This window comes from Metopolophium dirhodum, chromosome 8, assembly GCF_019925205.1.
Source record: "Metopolophium dirhodum isolate CAU chromosome 8, ASM1992520v1, whole genome shotgun sequence".
Classification (NCBI taxonomy): domain Eukaryota; kingdom Metazoa; phylum Arthropoda; class Insecta; order Hemiptera; family Aphididae; genus Metopolophium; species Metopolophium dirhodum.
The window spans coordinates 26,586,211-26,608,089 of NC_083567.1; the positions used below are offsets into that span (position 1 = coordinate 26,586,211).

A 21,879-nucleotide genomic window follows, 5' to 3' on the forward strand; every position below is an offset into this window, starting at 1 on the left:
ATAATAATTTCTCCATTCGCGGGCGACTGTGATTATGAACCGACGCCAAAGGCACCTATACAATAATATACTTCCTAACTGGCATTAAGCCAGTGCATTATTATTGTCGTTGTAGGTACATTGATTTCGTTTAAAAATTGCATTGTCTCCTATAAATGGTTACGTCCACTACGACAATATAATATGGGTAGGTAACAGCACTCGGAGTGCGCTGATATACTATTACGTGTATATACAATATGTAAAAAAAAAAAAATAATAATACGAATCTACAACACTAATCTTCTGGCTGTATAGTATATTATTTGAACGAAACTGTTTGTATAATGTTATATTATTTACTCATGTGTAGAGAAGACAATGAAGTGGCAGCAGCAGCTCTTTCGTTTCCATTATTATTGTATTACTTTTCCCATTGTAACGGAAGATATTATAATATTATTATCTAGATAACGCGATGCATATTTTGCAGTGTTCCCTTCTTGTATATTATTTTCATTATGCTTTAAGAATAATAATTGTTCTCATCGTGTACATATTTACTTAATTTTGGTCGTTTTTTTCACAAAAAAAAAAAACTTTTCGTCTGTAATACAACATTACGACAATATTTTGGTTTCGTTTCACGTTCAACCAAACGTAATACTATTTTAAATCGGAGGTTAACATATTAATATGGTTCGACGTCGGCCGCATATTACTACTATCTAAGCCGGGGCATAAACGATAAACGAGTAAAAAAGTTAAAGTTAAGTTAACTTTAACTTAAATTTTTAAAATGTAATTTTCATTCACTTAATTTTTAACTTAACTGATTTTTATTGATATAAACTTAATAAATAACGAGTTACTTTTAATCAAATCCTAGTTATGTTAATTTATAAATATTTAAATAATATTACATGAACATTTACTTTTTATTATTTTAAACCATATTTGTATATTAAAAAAAATTAATAAGTTAATTGTAATATAACTTTTAACTTAATTGAGTTAAAAAACAATTAGGATAACTATTAACTTTAAACTTTTTAAAATGTTTACTATAAACTTAACTTAACTCAGTAAGAACGATCATTAACTTGCCCAGACTTGTGCAGTACTACCTATAATATTATAATGTGTCTACAGTCTACTCTCTGCACGTTTCACTCATTAAATAGTAATAAAATAGGTCCTATATTATTTATATTATAGGTACTTAATTAATTGTCGATAGCTGTTAAAAAAAAAAAAATTAAACAAATAAAAAATGGTTAATATAATATAATGTATACATATTATATTATTATGTTTTGGACTGCTGACCATTGAAAAAACGTGTTTGATAATAATTAAACATTTGAGAAGAGACGTCTTGAGATAATATAATATACTGGCTATAAACTTTCATTAAACGCGTAAGATTATCCATAAAAGTGATTGTAATTTGTTTTAAGTTTAACGTGTTTTTTCGATATAAATTTAAATTATTCAAGAACATGATTTTCATATTATATACATGTAGGTACTTAAAATGTATACTTAAAATGTCACGCATTTGTATAGGTACATAACCGTATTTACCGCCGTAATTTCCATCGATAAATCTGTAATTTATTTTGAGCGTATACGTACGTATAATATAGATATAGTACCTATATTTAGGTATTTACCTGTATTAGGTAGGTACTATTCACAAATATACAATATTATATGATATATATTATTATCCAACATTGCGACGTGTTACGGTTAAAAAATATAACAAAATTAAATAATTTTTCGTAAAAAAATGGAATGATGTTAAAAAAGAAACATTACTCTAGGACGCTTTGCGAACTATTGAACTTGGTTCACTAGTCGAAATACTGAACGGTATTTTCCAAAACGATTTGTGTTGTGTGTGTGTGAAATCCCATGGCAATCGAGCTCTCTTAGGAGACTATTATTATCGCGCGGGTCGATGAGTAACATCAAACGCGGCTGATTGGTCACGGTCCACGGTGTTGGAGGCCTTCGTGTAAGAAGTCACCAGAAGAGACCATCGTCGTCTTCGTCGTCGTCGTCATCATCATCATTATCATCATCATCATAATCATCGTCATCATCATCATAATAAAACGCATTTGGCCGAACGAACAATGGCGTGGAACAGTTTCCCACGGAGTCGCGACGCGCCGGGAAGTTATAAAGAAGACGCTCACGAAGCGCCGTGTTCGTGTCCGCACGCGTCCATCACGTGTATATATATATAACAATATTATAAACTTAAACTATAAACATAGCCAGAGGACCGGTACATCCCCATTAATATATCACATGCCGTTTACGAAATGGGGTTTCGTTGTCGGCGACGAAATAACGAAATAACGATGACATAATTCACCGGTCATCGTGTCGGGGTCGTGTAAACCAGACGGTCTATATCATGACGTATAATAGGCCGATTATCTATTGTTGTATCATGATCTCGGAAAATTATTAACGTTTTTATTTAACACAACCACGACCTGCTCAATTACGAGAAAAACTCGACACCACCTATACAGCAGAGCGACCATCACTATTTTTGTATATTGAAGTCCCTAGAAATAAAAATACAAAATAACACATCTCCTAAAATGTATTAATACCTATACATTTTGAGAAAACGAATAATATAAAAGACCAATAAAAGAATCACTCTGTATACGACAGCAATCTCAATACCTAACCTCACACGGGAATCTGTGATGAAGCTTATTATTAAATCAAGAAAAAACACACACACACGTATATCGTGACGAAGACGACGACGACAAATCGAATGCGACGGTGTTGCGCAGTTCGGGGCGTTGAGGTCACCGTGGTCGACGATCCGGGGAGACGTTTTCGACCAGTCCTCGTGTTCATTATCCGAAACACTACTTATTTTATGATGTTCGAAATCGCGTTTTTGTGTGTTGTTCTTGTACGGAGCTCCTGAATACGCGTAATGCGTGTACCATAGTCGACCCGAAACCGCCTACACTACAATATATAGGCTATAACATTGTGTTTATAGTTTAATGTCGGTCGACGAATTTAATCTATAAATGCGTCCGTCGTGCGTATACATATAAATATAATATATTATTATATAGACAACTACGCGGCTGAGGTCGGTGCATGTATTAATCCGTCTAATAAAAGAATAAATAAATAAAATATATAATAATAATCAAAATCGCGTGTCGATCGTAATAAAAAAAACGTGCGAACAGTTCGTGACCGTTAATCATTATTATACGGTTGTGTTATTAACGGAACATTTTAGATTTTAAAAAAATTCAATACAATAATATTATAATATACACATGTACGCGGTATAATATATGTATCTTACGAATGCAGAGTCTCGGAATCGTGACGACCAGAATTGTATCAACTTTTGCGATCGTATTCTCATTAAACGCAAAGCTCGCGTTAAATGATGACTTAATACATTGCAATGCATTGCAGAGACGTGTCATACGAATACATTACCATTATTATCGGTGTATGTATTTACATCAATGATTTTTATTTTTTATAACAATCGTCTAGAACACGGTTTTTGTACTTGACAAGCATTTCAAAGTTTAGACGGGTACGCATAATATAATATTGTTTTGGATGGCTGTGGATGAGTGACATGGTTTTTAACCATATTATACAGTTGCTGATAGGCACTTCACACCGTTTTCGTTTCCGTCTCACGTAGTTGAAACACCGACAACGATTTGAGGATGATACCATGGTACGATACAGGCAGCGTCAAGGCAGACCATTTCTGACGATTTATAGACTTCACGGGTACAAACCGAATCTTTGACGTTTGATAACTATTGAGAACGAGTAGTTTTGGGCCGTCAATTATTATGACGAGTTGTGGTAAACAATAGCACGTACAATTTACCAAAGTGAAGAATACGCAACAAGATATAAAATATGTACCCATATGGTATTATTTTATAGGTTAGAAACATAATCGTGCTTGTTTCGGGGTATCTACACAAAATCGATTAAATTTCGACAACGTACACTGATATCACAGCTGTTGTCAAAATATTTAATCGTCTCGATCGTTTTGTACAGCCCGTACTGAGAGAAAATCGATAAATAAATAAGCTCTAAGTCTCTCTATAAAATTTGGACTTGCGATAAATCTGTACCGATATTGATCTGTTCATGTATTAACAGAGTTGGGTAATATAGAAGAGACCATCGACAGCTTCACTGAATAATCTGTATTGGAATTCGGTCGCGATCGAACGGTAAGAAAATCATGACTCTGATAATAATATATTATGTGATCGCATATACAAAATCTTTGACTATCTTATCAGTTCTCATTCCTATGGCTAACCTATTCAATGCCCCATACAGCTATAAAATATTCGATGGCCCGGTACGCGGTGATTCCAACTAACCTAACCTAACCTAACGCAAGTTAAACCGACCAAACTTTACAGGCATATATTATTCGCTTTAGGTTTTTCTAGGTCGATCCTCTAATAATAATATAGATTGGGATCACATTAAGCGGTGCTCATTGTATTATGACAATAAGAATATAAGATTGTAGGTTCCGCGGACTAGCTTACTGAACAATATCAATGGCCTGCTGGCAGAAGACGGGCCGGACTTACGTAAAGAAGCCTCGGCAGACGATATAATATATACATATCTGTCGTTCGTGAAATATTATTATACAACATTTATAATAATAATGATCTACGGTTACAGTCAAGCGAAAAGGCTTTGCCGACCAGAACGGCTGAGGTTTGTGTTTCGGTCCGGGAACGGCGGCCGCGTGAGCCGAATAATTAATAATAGCATTAATGCGAATTCCTATCATACAGTCAGTAGACACATTATGATTATATACCTACGCGTTGTTCACATATGTTGGAATGTTTTATAATAATATTATTATTTTGTACCAATAAACGTATAAAACGCGTCTACATGCGCTTAAACTCCTTTCTGGGGAAAGTGCTTACGATATAATGTTTAATAATAATCGCACTAGATGATTATTGTTGGAGGTAAGAAGGAGCACAGGGTCTGCGTATCAAGTCCGAGTGTGAAGGATGCGCAGGCGTTGCTGTCATGAAAAAAGCCGAACGGTATAAGAAATTTCGAAATTGTGGTAACAAATTTAAATAGGTAAAAACCGACTCGCGGGCCGTTGTTAAAGGGTCCTTTACCAGTACGCAAAGTTACTTCAGGACCAGTAGAATCATAATTGTATTTGGTGCCGTTAGAAATGTCTTAAATAATATTACAATTATCATTTAACACTGGTTAGAAATATGTTATAATAACATAATATTATGTTAGTAAAACTATTAGATTTCTACACCATTAAAGAAGACGTGTCCTCTGGTGGTTCAAATACTAATACTTAAAAATTCCTAAAATCAGTATTTGAATAAAATAATGCTGTTATAATACGGAAAATTTTCGTTTCGAAATTTCGTGTACAGCTGTTTAATCGTCACTTCGTACGCAATACGCGTGATTATATTATTATTGTGATATTATATACGTCACGTGGGATAAGTAATAGCAAGTGCGATACTATGTAATAATATTATTATAATATCATCATGACTACGTATTCGCGAGATTTTGCGGTAAGCTTGCGGTTCGTTCACCACCGATCGCGCGCGCGTTCGAGACGCTATCGAAACCAATAATAATTATTAGAAGGGTTTTCACCGATTGAGTCATAATAATAAAAAATTGTATTATCAGCTCTCACGGATCCTGTTCATAACCTTGACCAGACCGGAAAACGTTGACGATAATAATAATAAATAATGTTGGGTGGAAACATAATATTATTATAGTAATACATCGTACGCGTTTATTGTGCGCCGCCGAACGTACATCACGTGCGAGATATTCGAAACTATTAATTTGAAAACGAAAAAAAAAAAAAAAAAAAAACAGTAATCACGCAGTACGGGTAATAAGCGTTGTGTATACCTACACTGCGGTTCTGTGTAGGTTACCTATGTAAAAGAGACGCAACACGCGACGATAAATATATGAGATTTGTTTGTGGATACGAAAAAAATGTTTTCGTCGTGCGATGATCGCATCCGTCGTGTTTCATCTCGTATGCATTATCTGTATAGTATGATATTATACCAATAGAGTAATAAAATTACTATTATACTAATATTATTACTCTATGGGATACACCCCCACGACAACCGTACCTACATTATAGTTTTATTATTTTAGTTGTTGTTTTTGGGTTTTTTTCGCCAACCGACTCGAAAAGGAAAAACCAAATTGTCGTCACCCCTTTTTTTTATGACGGTGAGTTCGAACAGCGACGTAATAAAAACCAAAGATCCGCTAAAAGTTGTTTAGTCGTCCGTGTGAAATCCTCGACGTGTTTCTACGTGTTATTATAATATTATATTTTTCGTAGTCTATAGTTTTGGCCGACACCATTCATACTTATCGCCAACAATTATAATGTACCGCCTATACCGAAATCGTTTAATCAACTATAGCCATAATTACCTAACCTAACTTAATGTGATAACATTGTATACTTTCGTACCTATATACTAACCCGTAGAAAACTTTTCGTGTTTTTCAGACGATATAATAATAACATAAGAATATAACGACTGCAGTAGCTCACGAAACGCATCCAGGATGAGCAGCAGTTGCAACTGCCCGGTGACCCAGCCGGGACCCACATTGGCCAGTACGTGCGGTGGGTCGGCGTTCATGCTTTTCATGGGCCTGTTGGAGGTATTCATCAGGTCACAGTGCGACATCGAAGACCCGTGTGGACGGCCAGAGAATGTGGCGTCGCCAGATAAGGAGTACGACTTCATCGTTGTGGGTGGTGGGTCGGCGGGCAGCGTGATGGCCAGCAGACTCAGCGAGGTGATCATAATAATGTATTAACGCTGGGTTGCATAAACAGTTTATTAAATTTAATGGTTCATTAAAAATTTAATTTGTCCAATCGTGGGCCACTGAATCTTGTTTAAGGAACCATTAGCTCACTATTGATTCATTAAATGTTTCGTGCAACCCGGCATAAATCTATAATGCGTTATTGTCATTATGACAATACCATAATCAAAGATGACAGGTTGTACTTAAATAATTACTATCCCAAATTGATAAATCTTCGGTCATTTTCTGAAATGCGGACTCCAATATTAACAAACAGTCGACGTGTTTTATCTTTTTTTTTCCATTTAAAAAATAATCTTTACGTGGCACAATAAGTAAATTCGATCTTAAATAATTAAAAATATTGAAGAACAAATTTCATGAGAAGAGAAAACTCATCTGTGCATCGATGAAACCCACAGTTGTCCACTCAGTGTAAACTTTCAAATAAATAAATAAATAACAGCTAAATCTGTCTTAACTGCTTACGTAAATTACTAAAAATTGTAAGTTTTTCATGAAAGTCAAAAAATCTGCTGTCACACTCTCACATTATTGTGAACATGATTTTAATCGAACAATTTGAATTTCTTAAGGTTGTATTATTATAACTTATATCATTAACGTGAACTCGTAATTTATTTATGCGCAATTTTGTTGTTTTTTTTTCAAAATAAAATGAGTGAGAATTTCGATTGGTACCGTTTTCAGACACCCTTCCAAGCACGACAATTTTATTTTTTTCGAGGTTGTAATAGTTTTTTTTCCACGACTTCTTCAGGTGCCCCAATGGAAAGTTCTGTTAATTGAGTCGGGTGGCGATGAGCCCACCGGCACACAAGTCCCGTCAATGTTTCTGAATTTCTTGGGCTCGTCAATCGATTGGAGTTACAATACGGAACCTGAGGAAATGGCGTGCTTAAGCAGCCCGGAGAGACGATGCAACTGGCCCAGAGGAAAGGTAACGTACTAACGAGTTTATATTATAATTGTGTTGTTTTTGCGATGTTACAAATTGATTTTGTCGAACATGAAAGTTCCGGGATTTAAAATATAATTATTAATTACTAGAAATAATTGCTACGATAGCGTATTTTTAAAGGCGTGAAATGAACACGAGGAGCACATATTATTTTTTTTTTTCGAAAATTAATTAGTGACGTAGGTAGGTAGGTAGGTAGATAGGTATGAACTATATATAGCAGACTTACGGCGTGTTACGTAATATAAATTGTAATTTATATGTTTTTAACGAGGGATAGTTTCAAAATCGGCGCTGACCCGTGACGAAAATCAAGATCAACAGTCTATAGTTTTCTACTTATAACAAACGATCGCGTAATATTGAACTATTATAATATTCATAACTAAACACGAAATAATATAATAACCTGCCTAATTAAATAACAAATTATAGTCACACGTATATACACGCGTACCGACTATCGGATAGATTAGTTTAAAATTAAACTCAGTATAATATCTGCATTCTGCAATTACACCTGATATTATTTCCTTATATATCGTAACAAAACCGGAATTACTGAAACACGCGGATGAATGAAAAACGCATAATATTTATCATAATAATTATTACTATAAACACATACGCATTATAATAATAATATATAGGTTGATAAAATAAATTGCTGTTTAGCTAGGCGACTATTAATAATATACCAACACATATTTAATCATCCAGTAGTGGTATCAATAATGTACTCACGACTCTATTTCAATTATGATATTATTAATATAACACGATTACTCGGCGAATCGGCGATAATAACATAGGTAATATAGGTATATACAACGAAAACCGATTATACCAAGCGGAAAATGGATTTATTATTTATTTGATTCGTTCAAAGTGCTAAACAATTTATTTTATCGCGAAATAAATTTTAGTCTTATAATGTATGCTGTCATTCAAAAGAGAAAAACACTTTAAAAATATAATATATAAAGATAAAAAAAAAAGTAAGAAATATTTTTGAATTAATTAAAATAATATAAATGTCCGTAAACAGCTCAAAAAGAGTCGAATTATTTTCAAAATGTTATCGTGTATAGAAAATGATAATATAAACATTAAGTGTTACACCAAAAACCAAAATTGATTTTGTTGAAAACCGATTTAGCGAAAAATTACCGTATTTAATTTTTGTTTGGTTTTTCCCTGCGTTTTTGAAAACTATTGAGAGTTTTGACCTCCCGAATGCACCAAATAGATGATTCACTTTCCCATTGACCAAGATACTGTTGAAGAAAATTGAAGTAGTGTTACTGCCCTAAACGATGATGACAGATACAAAAAAAAAATTTTTAAAAAATTAAAAAACACACACATCATTGTAATGTCAATACATGCATTGCCCCGCTCAGAATCCAAAAAAAGTAAATGAAATATCTTTTGATATTGAAATCAGATAATAATTTATTATTGTCGTTTCATTTAAAAATATTGTATAAGAGTTGTTTCGATACATTGCTTTTTAAACGATGCACATTAATTGATTACCTATATAAAGCCTATTCGGTTCAATGGTTTCAGTACCGAAATTATGTGTTGGGAGATCAATAATAACTAATGTTTTTGCATTAAAATCGCTTATAACTCAATGCGCAGGACCACTGGGGTCTACTATAAAGATATAATGCATTTGTAATTTGTGTGTTATTAAATAGTTATATTACTGGTGACTTGTTGGCGTTTGAAAAGTACCAAGCTTTTGCTCTACTTTAACATAAGTTAGTAACAACCCAAAATTAATACATTCCTTTACTCGAAGACCAATAGTGCAGGCCTAAGTAAAAAATCATTATACAATATTTCAAAAAAAAATGATTGTAAACGCGGATAACGAGTGAGTACACGAAGGTCGCGAGAATATAGAGTTATACCTACATAGAATGTATTTCTATAAATATAGAATTTATTTTAATGTAATTACCTATAGTAGATATAATAATATATTTTTTAAACTTTAATGCAATATTATATTATTAAGAAAGTCGTCCAAAAGAAACGGCTTTTCGCGATAGTGTCGCAATCGCAAGTACCTGTATATATACTCTAAAAGCCTTGACTTTTCCGCTTTATTTTTATTTTCATATAGATATACTATAGTAATATATATATTATCTTTTTAATGAATTAATGGGCGGATATTATATCGTTAACCTTCGTAGGACCATAATATATTTTTAGTATTCCGTTCATAATATAATTCTGATAGACTTGCCCTATAAGAATTACCTATATTTACGCGTTTTCGATGAGACTGGAGTCACGACGGCGTCTGCAGCTATTGGTATTTTTATTCAAACATTCAGGTCAGGTAATTTTGCAGCATCCAATGAGGTTTTTGAGCTATAGCTGATCATTGGGCCATAAGCCAGCCGAGGTTGTGTGGTTTTCTACGGATTTGTGTTTGCAAGTATAATTTTTTTTTCTCAAACCACCGCAATAATATAGTTTCGTGACGGAAAAAAATTGAATGGCAACTGATGACGATCTGTTATATATTTAAAGGCACATTATACAGAAACGTAAAATCTGAACGACATATCGTAGGCTGTTCGTTTGTTCGTTTACTTGGCTATGTTAAACGAATTCGCGAGTCGTGACGTGAGCTGCTTTATCGGTTTTAAACAGTCTTATAAACACGTTTAGACCATTGGTACAAACAATACATAGTCACCCACCTGGGTACCCTATGGTATAATAATGCACTTCTCGATCAAAACTCCATGATATTACTTACTTAATATTAAAATTAAAAAAAAATCTGGATTTGTTAACTCAGTGCCATACATCATAATTCAAATAGACTGATAAGTTATAAATTAAAATATATTTGCTATTATAATATAATATTGAACCCATAATTATTCGCTGTCAATACAAAATATCGCGTATTTAAAGTTAAGTTGCTCTCGATCAGGCGTCGTTGTATCATTCCTAATTAGCAAATATTAATGAAAATTTTCACTCTCGTGAAAGATAAAACGAATAGAAAATCGATAACTTTTTTTATCAAAAAAGATACGTAAGTTTTGTCATAAAAGTTATAACCTACAGTGATTCACAATCTGTATGTATAAAAATGAATGCAAGTCTGTCTGTCTGTCTATCTGTCGGTGTGTCTACATTGCCATGGCAACCATTTATATATTATTTTGAGATTTCCGATGGAATTTTTTATTATGGTTTCCATGGTAATATGTGAAACATATTATTCATATAGAGTTGGCATTTTTAATGGGCAACGAAGTGCACGGGATCAGCTAGTATTATATAAATTCGATGCTATTTACTTTCCAAATGTATTCATTCTTTAATATTATAAAAAAAAAACACTTTCAAACTGATGATGCTATTTACTCTAAACTCATAAGTTATAATATAATATTATAACATCGATGTGTAGGTATGCTTTTGTAAACATACGAACATTACTGTACGATATAATTAATTATGACTCAATGCTGTAGTACGACTCTGAACACTTTCATATTATTAAAATTAATTAATATTTCCCATTAACGGGAAGAATTATTATTTTATTAGCATGATTCAAGACAAAATGCGGTTTGTTTTATAACCATAGAGAATATAAAAATAATTTACATAGGTACACTGCAACTTCATGTTCAATAACATTCGTTAGAAAGCACGAAATCTTCGCGTTAAATGTTTCTCAATTATATCGGTGCCAGAGTATATCATTCATTTTTGCATTGTATCGATCATAAAATAGTATATATCATGCACTGTTGGCGGAACATTTGGGGGCTTCCGATAATCGTAGAAGGTATCCTTAGCTGTCACTGTACTTAATTACTTCACGTCGTTCAGTCGGCCCAGCTAGGTGAAACAATGCTCTACGTTTTTCTTTTTAAAGTAAAATTTTACGGTTTTTAAGCGACATTCATGGTCGGATTAAAACGTGAAAACATTATTCTGCGAAATCGGTTAAAAAATGTGCTTAACTAAATACGTAAAAAAAAAACAAACTCAGTTCCTTGTTTGAGTATTATTATTTGTATTAATCGAGTCGATTAAACCGCACGCGCTGCGCAGTTATGATATTATTACGTAAGACGTATAACTAGAACAAAATACCGTTTCTTAGTGCACGACCGAAATCATCAAACGTCTATACTTGTTTGGCTGTTATTAAATTTTGATCGTTTTGTCAGAAATCTGGGCGTGTGCATGGGATACACTGAGTGACTGGTCACTTTGTACGATTGATTGAAATGCAAAACTCGGACACTTTGTGTAATCGGGAAGATATTTTACATTGCAGAACACTTTGTACTATTATATACAAATTACCATACACTGTATACAATAATAATATTTTATGATAATATTTAAACGTCTGAAGTCATGACGAATTATATTAAGATTTAAAGATGTTATAAAGTTCGATCAGATGATTTAATCGTTATAATATGGCATCTAATAATATATTAATATATTATACGTACATGGTATAACATAATAAATGATATATAAAGTCAAGATACAAATCATATTAAAAATATATACAATTAACAATGGTATAAAGTACAATGTTCAAATTCAAAATGTTAATAACACAAACAATTCATGAGGAATAATATTAAATATTTTAAATCAAAATTTAAAAAAAATGTAAAAACTACAAGACGTATACCTCTATTTGTAAGTTTATATTATTAAGTTATAATCTTGGAAATTATTCTATACCTTCTTAGTTATAATGTATAACTTAAAATTTAAATCTTCCCTTCTATTTTTCATGTAAGATCCTACATCTATTAGATGCCAAATAAGAAATAACTTTTAAATTTCATTGGACTTTATAACATTTTTTTTAATATACTTAATTTGTCATCACTCCAGACTTGTTTATTGTTTATATTATTGGTACATCGTACATGCTTTATACTATGTGTAATAGTACAAAGTGTCTGCAATCTAAATTCCTATCCGACCGTGTCTACGTTTTGAAATGTACACTTTTTCTGTTTTACCTGATATAGTCATCTAGAACCAGGGTGACTATACACCAAAAATCCAAAAAAAGCAATTATGCCCCCTCAAATGCCTAGAAAAGCAAGTAAAAACTTGAAGTACTTAAGCCAAATTAATTAAAAATGTTGTCTCCTAAAATCTGTCTCATATATTATTGAATAAGTTATTGACAAGTTCGAAAATTCTTCTGTTGGTGTTTTGTAGAGAGTTTCATATATTTTATTCGTCCTTTTTGTTGATCTGCCAATGAAGTCTGCGCACGCTTATCTATCGCTACGTTACTACAGCTGATGATAATTCAAAATGTTGAATGATACCTAACTATAATAATGCAACAACTAATATCAAATTTGTTTTTTTGGTTTGTGGTTTTCATCGAACCAGATCAAGTTTGTCTATTAATCCGTACAAAATATTTCAAAATCGTCTTACAATATTTAATTTAAATAAACTTAAAAATATATACACTGTTTTTTGACAGTAATTCAACAAACAGCATGGACAATTTACTACACCTACATTAGTACTCTATTAAGCTTGTATGGAAAAACGCATAAACGATAAATCATTTATTACTATTTGGTGTTGATAAAAAAAAAACAAACCTCCAATTTAAAAACCAGATAACTGGTCGTAAAATCCAATTTAGAAAATTACGATATCCATCACGATACACATCGTTAGTGAAATAAATCATTATAATCTTATTATAATTATTAAAAAAAAAAAAAACGTTCGACTAAATTAAATATTATGTAGACCGTACACGGCTGGTACCTACAATGAAGTGCTTTGTTGTAAAGGTACCTTCGCCATTAAAATAGATAAATAACTATTAGCTTAACCGTAGAAAAAAATAATAATAATAATTTGCAACACGTTTTTTCTCTCGTTACAATACGCACACAACATTTTCCATTCGTATATTATCAATCGATCATTCTTCTTCCGATTCGCCCACACGCATGCGCCGCCGTCGCCACGCCGGTTCGACAATAATGTTTATGATGATGATAATAATAATAATATAATATCGCCTATGATCTATAATATCGTCTATAGTACATACACGGAACTTGCAAAAATAATGTGTAAATAATATACATTGTAAATTTGTAATTTAAATTTTCGCCATCCGCGTTTCGTCCGGTAACAACAACAGCTAGGTAGAACAAAAACAATAATAATATATTATAATACATTTTGTCTCCGTGCTGGCGTGTTACACAAAAACACCGTCACGAATCCATTATATTATTATTATTATATTTCATTCCGGTTTTAATTTTGTCTTATTCATCACGGATTCTCGACTTTCCACGTGTGACTTTGGCCGGGCCACGATGATATTTTAATAATCCCTAAATGCACCTGTAGGTACATATAGACACTACGTCATAGTCCTACATAGTAGACTATAATATTATAACATAATATATTAAACACTCGCTCGGTCGGGCGAGCACAGGTCCGCGAAAAAGTAATAAATAAGTCTTATACAAACACTTTAAGCGGAAATGCGCGCCGCCGTGGCAGACCATTATAAAAAGTGTTATAAAAAGTTAATCCTCGTCCCGACAGTATTATAGAAAGCCTCTTCGAGTGGCGTGCCCGTCGGCCGACATTATACGCGTCCGTCGGTTATAACGACGATGATGATAAGGTGAAATTTATGTATCGGTGACTGCTTCTAGTCGGGTTTTCCAACGGGACATTTCGCTTACCATCGTTATACGAGCACAGTAATTTTCATATTATCATCTGATCATTAATATCGTGTATTGACGGGGATAAATAACGCATCGTTGTGGTCAGACCTTATAATTTCTTTCTACGAAAATGCCAGAAACGTGCGTCGGTTATTAATTTTTTATCGCAGTCGGCTCGTGCTTTTTTCAGTACGCAACGATTTAGAGTTTGTGAAACTTTTGACTTTATACATTTCTATATATTATGTAAAAACGAATCGATTTCTGAGTACTGTTTTTTTTTTGTTATTACCTATTAATTTTTTTTTCGATTAGATGAGCACGTGTCGTGGTTTTTAGGTGGTTGAAAACGATACTCAGACCAATATTTTTAATTCAATACATTCTGTAGCAAAACATTTTTTCGAAACATTATAAGTTCGATCGGACTGCTGGTGTTGGACCAGCAGTAACGTCATCGTTGGGAGTTGATAACGATTTCGTAATATTTGTCATAATCGAACAGCTGTTCCACCGATTTCGCGTCACTGCTGATGCAGATTTCCCTTGACGCCACTTGTGCGGCGATGTGTCGGCCGGCAGACGGTTATTATTGATTTACCGTTTCGATTGCCGCCGTAGTTCCATGTGTATGAATTATGCATGAGGCCATGAGGAATACATTAATAATATAATACACTCTATTATCATCGCACGACTTACAATAGGTAGCGTCCGCGTATCTGTGCGGCGAGACGATACGTGATTGAACGCCCTCCAGTTAGGAACTAGACACGCCATACAACTGTCCTCTTGCTATTTTTTCACTGTTTTTTCACTTCATGGTGACTTTTTCGACGGCCCCCTACCTATAGAATATTATATTATTTGATACGTTTCGATGGAATAAATCGATTTCATACTGCGAAGCGGCGACGGCCGACTGGAGTAGACAGTCAATCGCAGTGTACACGAAACCCGATGGTTTCTGGATCTACTCCGATCGGTTAAATATCTACCTATTGATTGTTTTTCCTCTCGCGGTACATGGTTCAAACGACAACCACGGTGTGAGAAAACGACCGAAACTTTCGTCCCTTACTAGGATGTTTAATTTCCATCCGTACTCTCCACTCTGGCAGTAGTGTATTTAGATTTGGGGCTTAGGGTGCCAATCGCCCTGGGCGCTACATTCTGATTCTTGTGTGGACCGCGTGATGCTCAAGGTTCAAAGTACCTTGTGACATTACTAATGATGGATTTTTGTTTTTACAATAGTACGTTAATCGTTTTAAAATTAGACATAATATTAATAAAACATATAAAGTGAGTGTAAAAGCAACATTTTAAGGGGCTCAAGTTTTATAAATAATTTTTTGAAAATACACGTTTAGGGCCGTTTTTGACAAAAATTTGACAAATTATTGGAGGGGGGAGGTTCATTGTTGAAAGCTATTAAACAAACCACCTTAGAAATTATGTCAATGTTGTTAAATGTAATGGATAAAGACGCTACTTCATTGTGTGCCTGGGGCGCTTCCATATTCATAAATGCGTCACTGTCTACGGACCCAACACTCAGGATAATGGACAGTAATAACTAATAATATACGTATTATACGCGTACTACACATTATACTTTATAGAAACAACGCACTGAATTATATTATGTTATAACGTGTTCGTCTGGCTCCTTTGTTCGTCGATATATTATTCGTGTTTGTTTTTTATTTTTACTTTCTTATTCCAGCATGTTGTTGCATTTACTATTTACAATGGGTACCACCGTCTATAATATAATAATTATATACAGTGCGATTATATTATTAATTATAACAGTCGTTATCTCGAAAATGATTAAAGTTTTTGGACATATATATTTTTACATACTTATAGTAATAGTTAGTATGAAGAAGTTAGTATTTACAAAACAATATTTTTGAAAAAAAAGATGTTTACTACTTTGTATTACTGCAGTATACAATAATATACACACATTATACATTCTGAGCGGGGCAATGAATGTATTGATTTGACAATGGTAGATAAAATACATTGTTCATCAACTTCGAAAGAGGTTTCTCGTAGAAAGTTTGGTCTAAAGTATAGAAACTTCTCAGTACTTTTCATACAATCAGGAGGGGGTTCAGGATAATAATATGAGTATAATTTATTGTATTAATATTATTATTAAAATAATTGTGTTTGGTAACAATGGTTACCAAAAGTTAGCCATCTAGATCGTTTTTCGTCGTATACATTAATTTATCATTGAATTCAAATTTAATACATCCATAACAGTTATTTACTCAGTCACTGGTAAATTCAACACCTACTGTACATATCAGAGAGGTTTCCTACTTGACGGAAATTTAAAATTTCACTTTAAAAAGCGTAATGTTTTTGTGTGAATTAAAATGTATACAAATACAATTTCCATTCATTAGGTAGTTTATTAGTTATAACTTATAATTTATAAGTATCTTAGTTATGATGAGCTTAGTGGAGTGGCATATAGTGGAATACTCCGCTTATCAATACTATACTTTAAATAAATATTTAATTAATTAAATCTCTATGAATTCATTTTTTATGTATTTATAAATTCACAGAAAAATGTTTTGCTTAGGAATATGGTATTAAAAATGTATGTTATTCAAAAAAGTAAAAACCTAAATAATGATATTGATAGAAAATGGTAAAAAAAATAATTATTATTTAATAAATCTCATTTTATTATAATAATTTATTGCATAAAGGTTTTTCTTCAAATTTTATCAGAATATATTTTTTGAAATGAAGAGGGTTTTACGTAAAAAAAAAATACCTACCTAGGTATAATATTGTATTTATTATTATAATACTGTAACTGTAATAATTATTCATTGAGAGTATAATAGCGTTCGACAGTAGTTGATATTTGATTATTATCGTGAGGTGCTTCGTGAAGACGACCTTCATTTTATAAATTCTCGTCACAGTTACATTTTTTTCCACGTCTGTAATGGTTATGGAAAAAATTGTGCGCGTTATATTTTATAATTATTGTATAGCTAGGTATCTACGCCCAGAACGGGTCACCGTAAAATCGCGTATTAGATTTCGTACGGCGATATTTCATATTATACCAACAATGACACGAATTACATAATGATATTATAATATAGTGAGATGAGATCTTCGAATGATATATTTTTTTTTCTGAAAATCCGTTGACGGACAAGTGCTCACTTGTACATATTATTATTATATTTATTTACATTACGACGACAATTAAAATGTGCATAATATAATAGTTACATAACCCACTTTTAGGTGCAAGTCTCTTCAATCAGCTGTGCAATAACAGTGAACATTTGTTAACAGTTATATACATTTTGAACACGTTTCAATGTCTTTTCGTTTCAGAAATTTTTTTTTCATCCTTATTTGATAAAAAATTGTCACCTTGATGTTGTATAAATAAACACAATCTAAATTAGTCTCGGATTTTGACAATTTTTCGTTATTTCAATTAAGAATGAAATTATCAATAATAATTGTGACCGCAATTTTCTTCAAATAGATTTTATTTTTAGATTCAGGGACGGTGAATTTTTTTTACCTTACATAATAATTATAATTAATTATACAAATTTTTACCTAACATTGAAATTTATATTTATTCGGCAATCGTGAAAAATAATTAAAATTTCACTAGGTACGTTACCTATATATAATCAAAAACTGTGCGTGGTAAATATTTGTAGGTACGTTACCGTTCTAATAGCTAGGTATAACATAATCGTGATCTCGAGTATTTTATTTGAGTTTGGTGTATGGTGTCATACATGTTGAAGCAATTATATCGTCAGTCTTAGGCAAATACCTATAATAATAGGTTATTATATTATCATACCATTAGTTGGACGATTTTAGTCGTTCAATCAGGGACATGATAGAGTGTAACTTTATTTGTCATTTTATATAACACTACCGTTCACAGTTTAATTAACACCATTTTTGTTATGCGGTGTTATGGTGATACGAATTAACTTTTATTGTTATCTAGATAGGTTATTATTGTACATGTCTATTAAATTCTTGACAAATAAGACGGAACGCGGTCGTCGATTAGAATTAGAGAAATTTTAGTGGATGATAAAACCACCTGTTATAAACTACGTATTATGTAAACTATTATATTTAAAACGATAGTCTTTAGAAATCTGTATTTGCTGAGATATCCCTTCAACCGATTTCGTTTCTTCCAGTACACCGTTCACAAACACTCGAACAAAGCCATGCTCTATTCATTACTACATTGGCTCAAAACGTTAGAAAACCATAGTGTGAGCGAATAAAAGAATAGGAATACAATTTGTTGGCATTATGGCATCATACATTCGACTAGAGTGATAACAATATTTGTAGATATTTGCGATCCCGATGGCAAAGTAACGTCATTTAATTTACCTATAAATTCCATTACTAAATTTTGGAAGTTTTGTGTTTGCAAAATATTCCCTAAATTATGACAATAATTATAAATTATAATTATGAAGCAGAGCTTTTTGTCTCAACGCTGGAAACAGATTCAAATATATACATATACACATTCTATCTAGTAGGTACCTATTAAACTGGTTTTAGTCAAACTAAGATGCCCAATATTACGCCCAATATACGCCCTCGTATCAAGTGTAATTCTATCTTTGGTGGTAGTTGTTTGTGCGTGTGTAATAATTTAATCAAAAAAAAAAAGTTCGTTTAGGTTTTTATCATTTATACCGTTTAAATTAGTGAAATTACCTTTGTCAGTGATATAATATGGACTTTGATATTAATTATGTTACTATATTAGATTATTGACAGATATCTATTGAAAGTCTATTATTTACTATGTATGTTATTACTAGTTGGTTTATTATTTTCAATTGCTAATTTACATAACTATACAATGTATAAATTGATTTACCTATACTAACCTTATTCAGTATTCATACTTAACAATTATTCGTCCAAACAGTATTTTTTTGTGCAACAAATACTCACCCACTCTAAATAAAATATAAAATAAATATGTTTCACTAAATAATATTACTACTGTTATCATTATTATTAACGACACGTCATGTTGTTCAACAGGTGTTGGGTGGCACGAGCGTGATGAACGGCATGATGTACATGCGGGGCAGCCGGCACGACTTCGACGGCTGGGCCAAGATGGGAAATCCGGGATGGAGCTACCAGGACGTGTTGCCGTACTTCCTTAAGTCTGAGGACAACCACCAGGCGACCACTATGGACGCCGGTTACCACGGAGTCGGCGGCCCGTTGCCGGTCGGCCAGTTCCCATACCACCCACCGCTGTCGCACGCCATCCTACAGGCCGGTCTGGAGCTCGGCTACCAGGTGCGTGACCTGAACGGTGCCCTGCACACGGGTTTCGCAATCGCGCAGACCATGTCCAAGAACGGTTCACGTTACAGCATGGCCCGGGCGTTCCTAAGGCCGGCCAAGGACAGGGCCAACCTGCATGTGATGCTCAACGCCACTGTGACCCGGGTGCTCATCGACCCCAAGAAGAAGGCGGCGTATGGAGTGGAGGTGTATACGGACGGACGGACGATGACGATCGGTGCACGGCAAGAAGTAATCGTGTCAGGTGGCGCAGTCGCCTCGCCGCAGTTACTGCTACTGTCGGGCGTCGGGCCCAAAGATGACCTGCGTGCCGTCGGTGTGCCAGTCGTGCACGATCTGCCGGGAGTCGGCCGGAACCTCCACAATCACGTGGCGTTCTTTGTCAACTTCCGCATCAACGACACGTCAACGACGCCACTGAACTGGGCCACGGCCATGGAGTACTTGCTGTTCCGGGACGGGCTCATGTCCGGCACTGGCATATCCGAGGTGACCGCCGTACTTCCGTCCAAGTACGTCAATCCTGCCGATGACAACCCCGACCTGCAGTTCTTCTTCGGTGGTTACCTGGCCGACTGTGCCAAGACCGGCCAGGTGGGCGAAAAGTCGGGCAGCGGCGTTGGCGACGGCCGGCGAACCATCAACATGATACCGGCTGTGTTGCATCCCAAGAGCCGCGGCCAGCTCAAGCTCAAGTCGTCCGATCCGCTCGCCCACCCGGCCATCTACGCCCGGTACCTGAGCCATCCCGACGACGTGGCTGTGTTGGTGGAAGGCATCAAGATCGCGGTTAAGTTGTCCGAGACACCCGCACTCCGCAAGTATGGCATGGAACTGGACCGGACGCCGGCGATGGGCTGCGAGGACCTGGAGTTTGGATGCGACGCGTACTGGGAGTGTGCGGTGCGCCGAAACACCGGACCTGAGAACCACCAGGCCGGAAGTTGTCGGATGGGACCACCAAGCGACCCGGGTGCCGTCGTCGACGCGGAGCTCCGCGTGCACGGCGTCGACCGGCTGCGAGTGGTCGACGCATCTGTCATGCCGGCCGTTACTTCCGGAAATACCAACGCTCCGGTGGTGATGATCGCCGAAAAGGCGTCCGACATGATCAAGGCCCGGTGGGTTGGCCGGAAGCCGTGGAGCAAGTGGTAAGGCGACTGTGGCAGCCGAGCGGCGACGTCCCATTTTAATAATTTTGTAACTATATCGGTGCTACACAATCGTTTGAAAACTGCAAAACAATATTATACAGTAGTTATTGCATATAGTTATGGACGCTAAAAACACACACACTGGCAATTATTTTCGTTCCTGTTGTATAGACTAATATATATATATATATATATTGTAAAACATCACCAACACGATAAGCAAAACACAATTTATAACCAATATTAGCATAATAATATAATATTACTGACTAGGTACTGCAGTAGGTGTCGAAATGATATCGCGATGCGAAAGTCAATTACGACCATCACTAGCTATTGAACAAATATTTTATTTATGTTATAACATTCTAAATTCTATAAATATCAGTGATGACAACAATCGAAATATCACCGCTTGTTATTGATCATAATTTTATCCACATTCGAGTATAAATTTTAATTTAATTTAAATATATGTATATTGTGCAATATTTTGGGCACACAATTATTATTATTATTATGAAACTAATCCTAACAGTTCCATTCCGGGCGTTTCATTCGGAAAAATTTATCAGGGCACTCCAAAATAAAAAATCATCACCTGACATTATTATAATAATATATGTTTATCATTTACATCCGTTTCGTACTGTACCGCACCATAACGCTTTCCACTCGTCGCACACTTGGT

At 34.3% G+C, this 21,879-nt stretch overlaps 1 protein-coding gene across 2 annotated transcripts in view; it reads left to right on the forward strand.

The window, feature by feature from the left end:
• The window catches only part of LOC132950157 (glucose dehydrogenase [FAD, quinone]), a 41,057-nt gene that overhangs the window by 17,740 nt on the left and 1,438 nt on the right, over window positions 1-21,879 (forward strand). Inside the window, exons 2-4 of one of the 2 annotated variants that reach the window (XM_061021406.1) lie at window positions 6,605-6,900; window positions 7,697-7,876; window positions 19,759-21,185. In XM_061021406.1, coding sequence (XP_060877389.1) covers window positions 6,664-6,900; window positions 7,697-7,876; window positions 19,759-21,185 — 1,844 coding nt within the window. In that variant the 5' untranslated portion in view covers window positions 6,605-6,663. Of the gene's footprint in view, window positions 1-6,604; window positions 6,901-7,696; window positions 7,877-19,758; window positions 21,866-21,879 lie in introns of those variants that run through there. The other variant, XM_061021405.1, reaches the window with a different exon arrangement.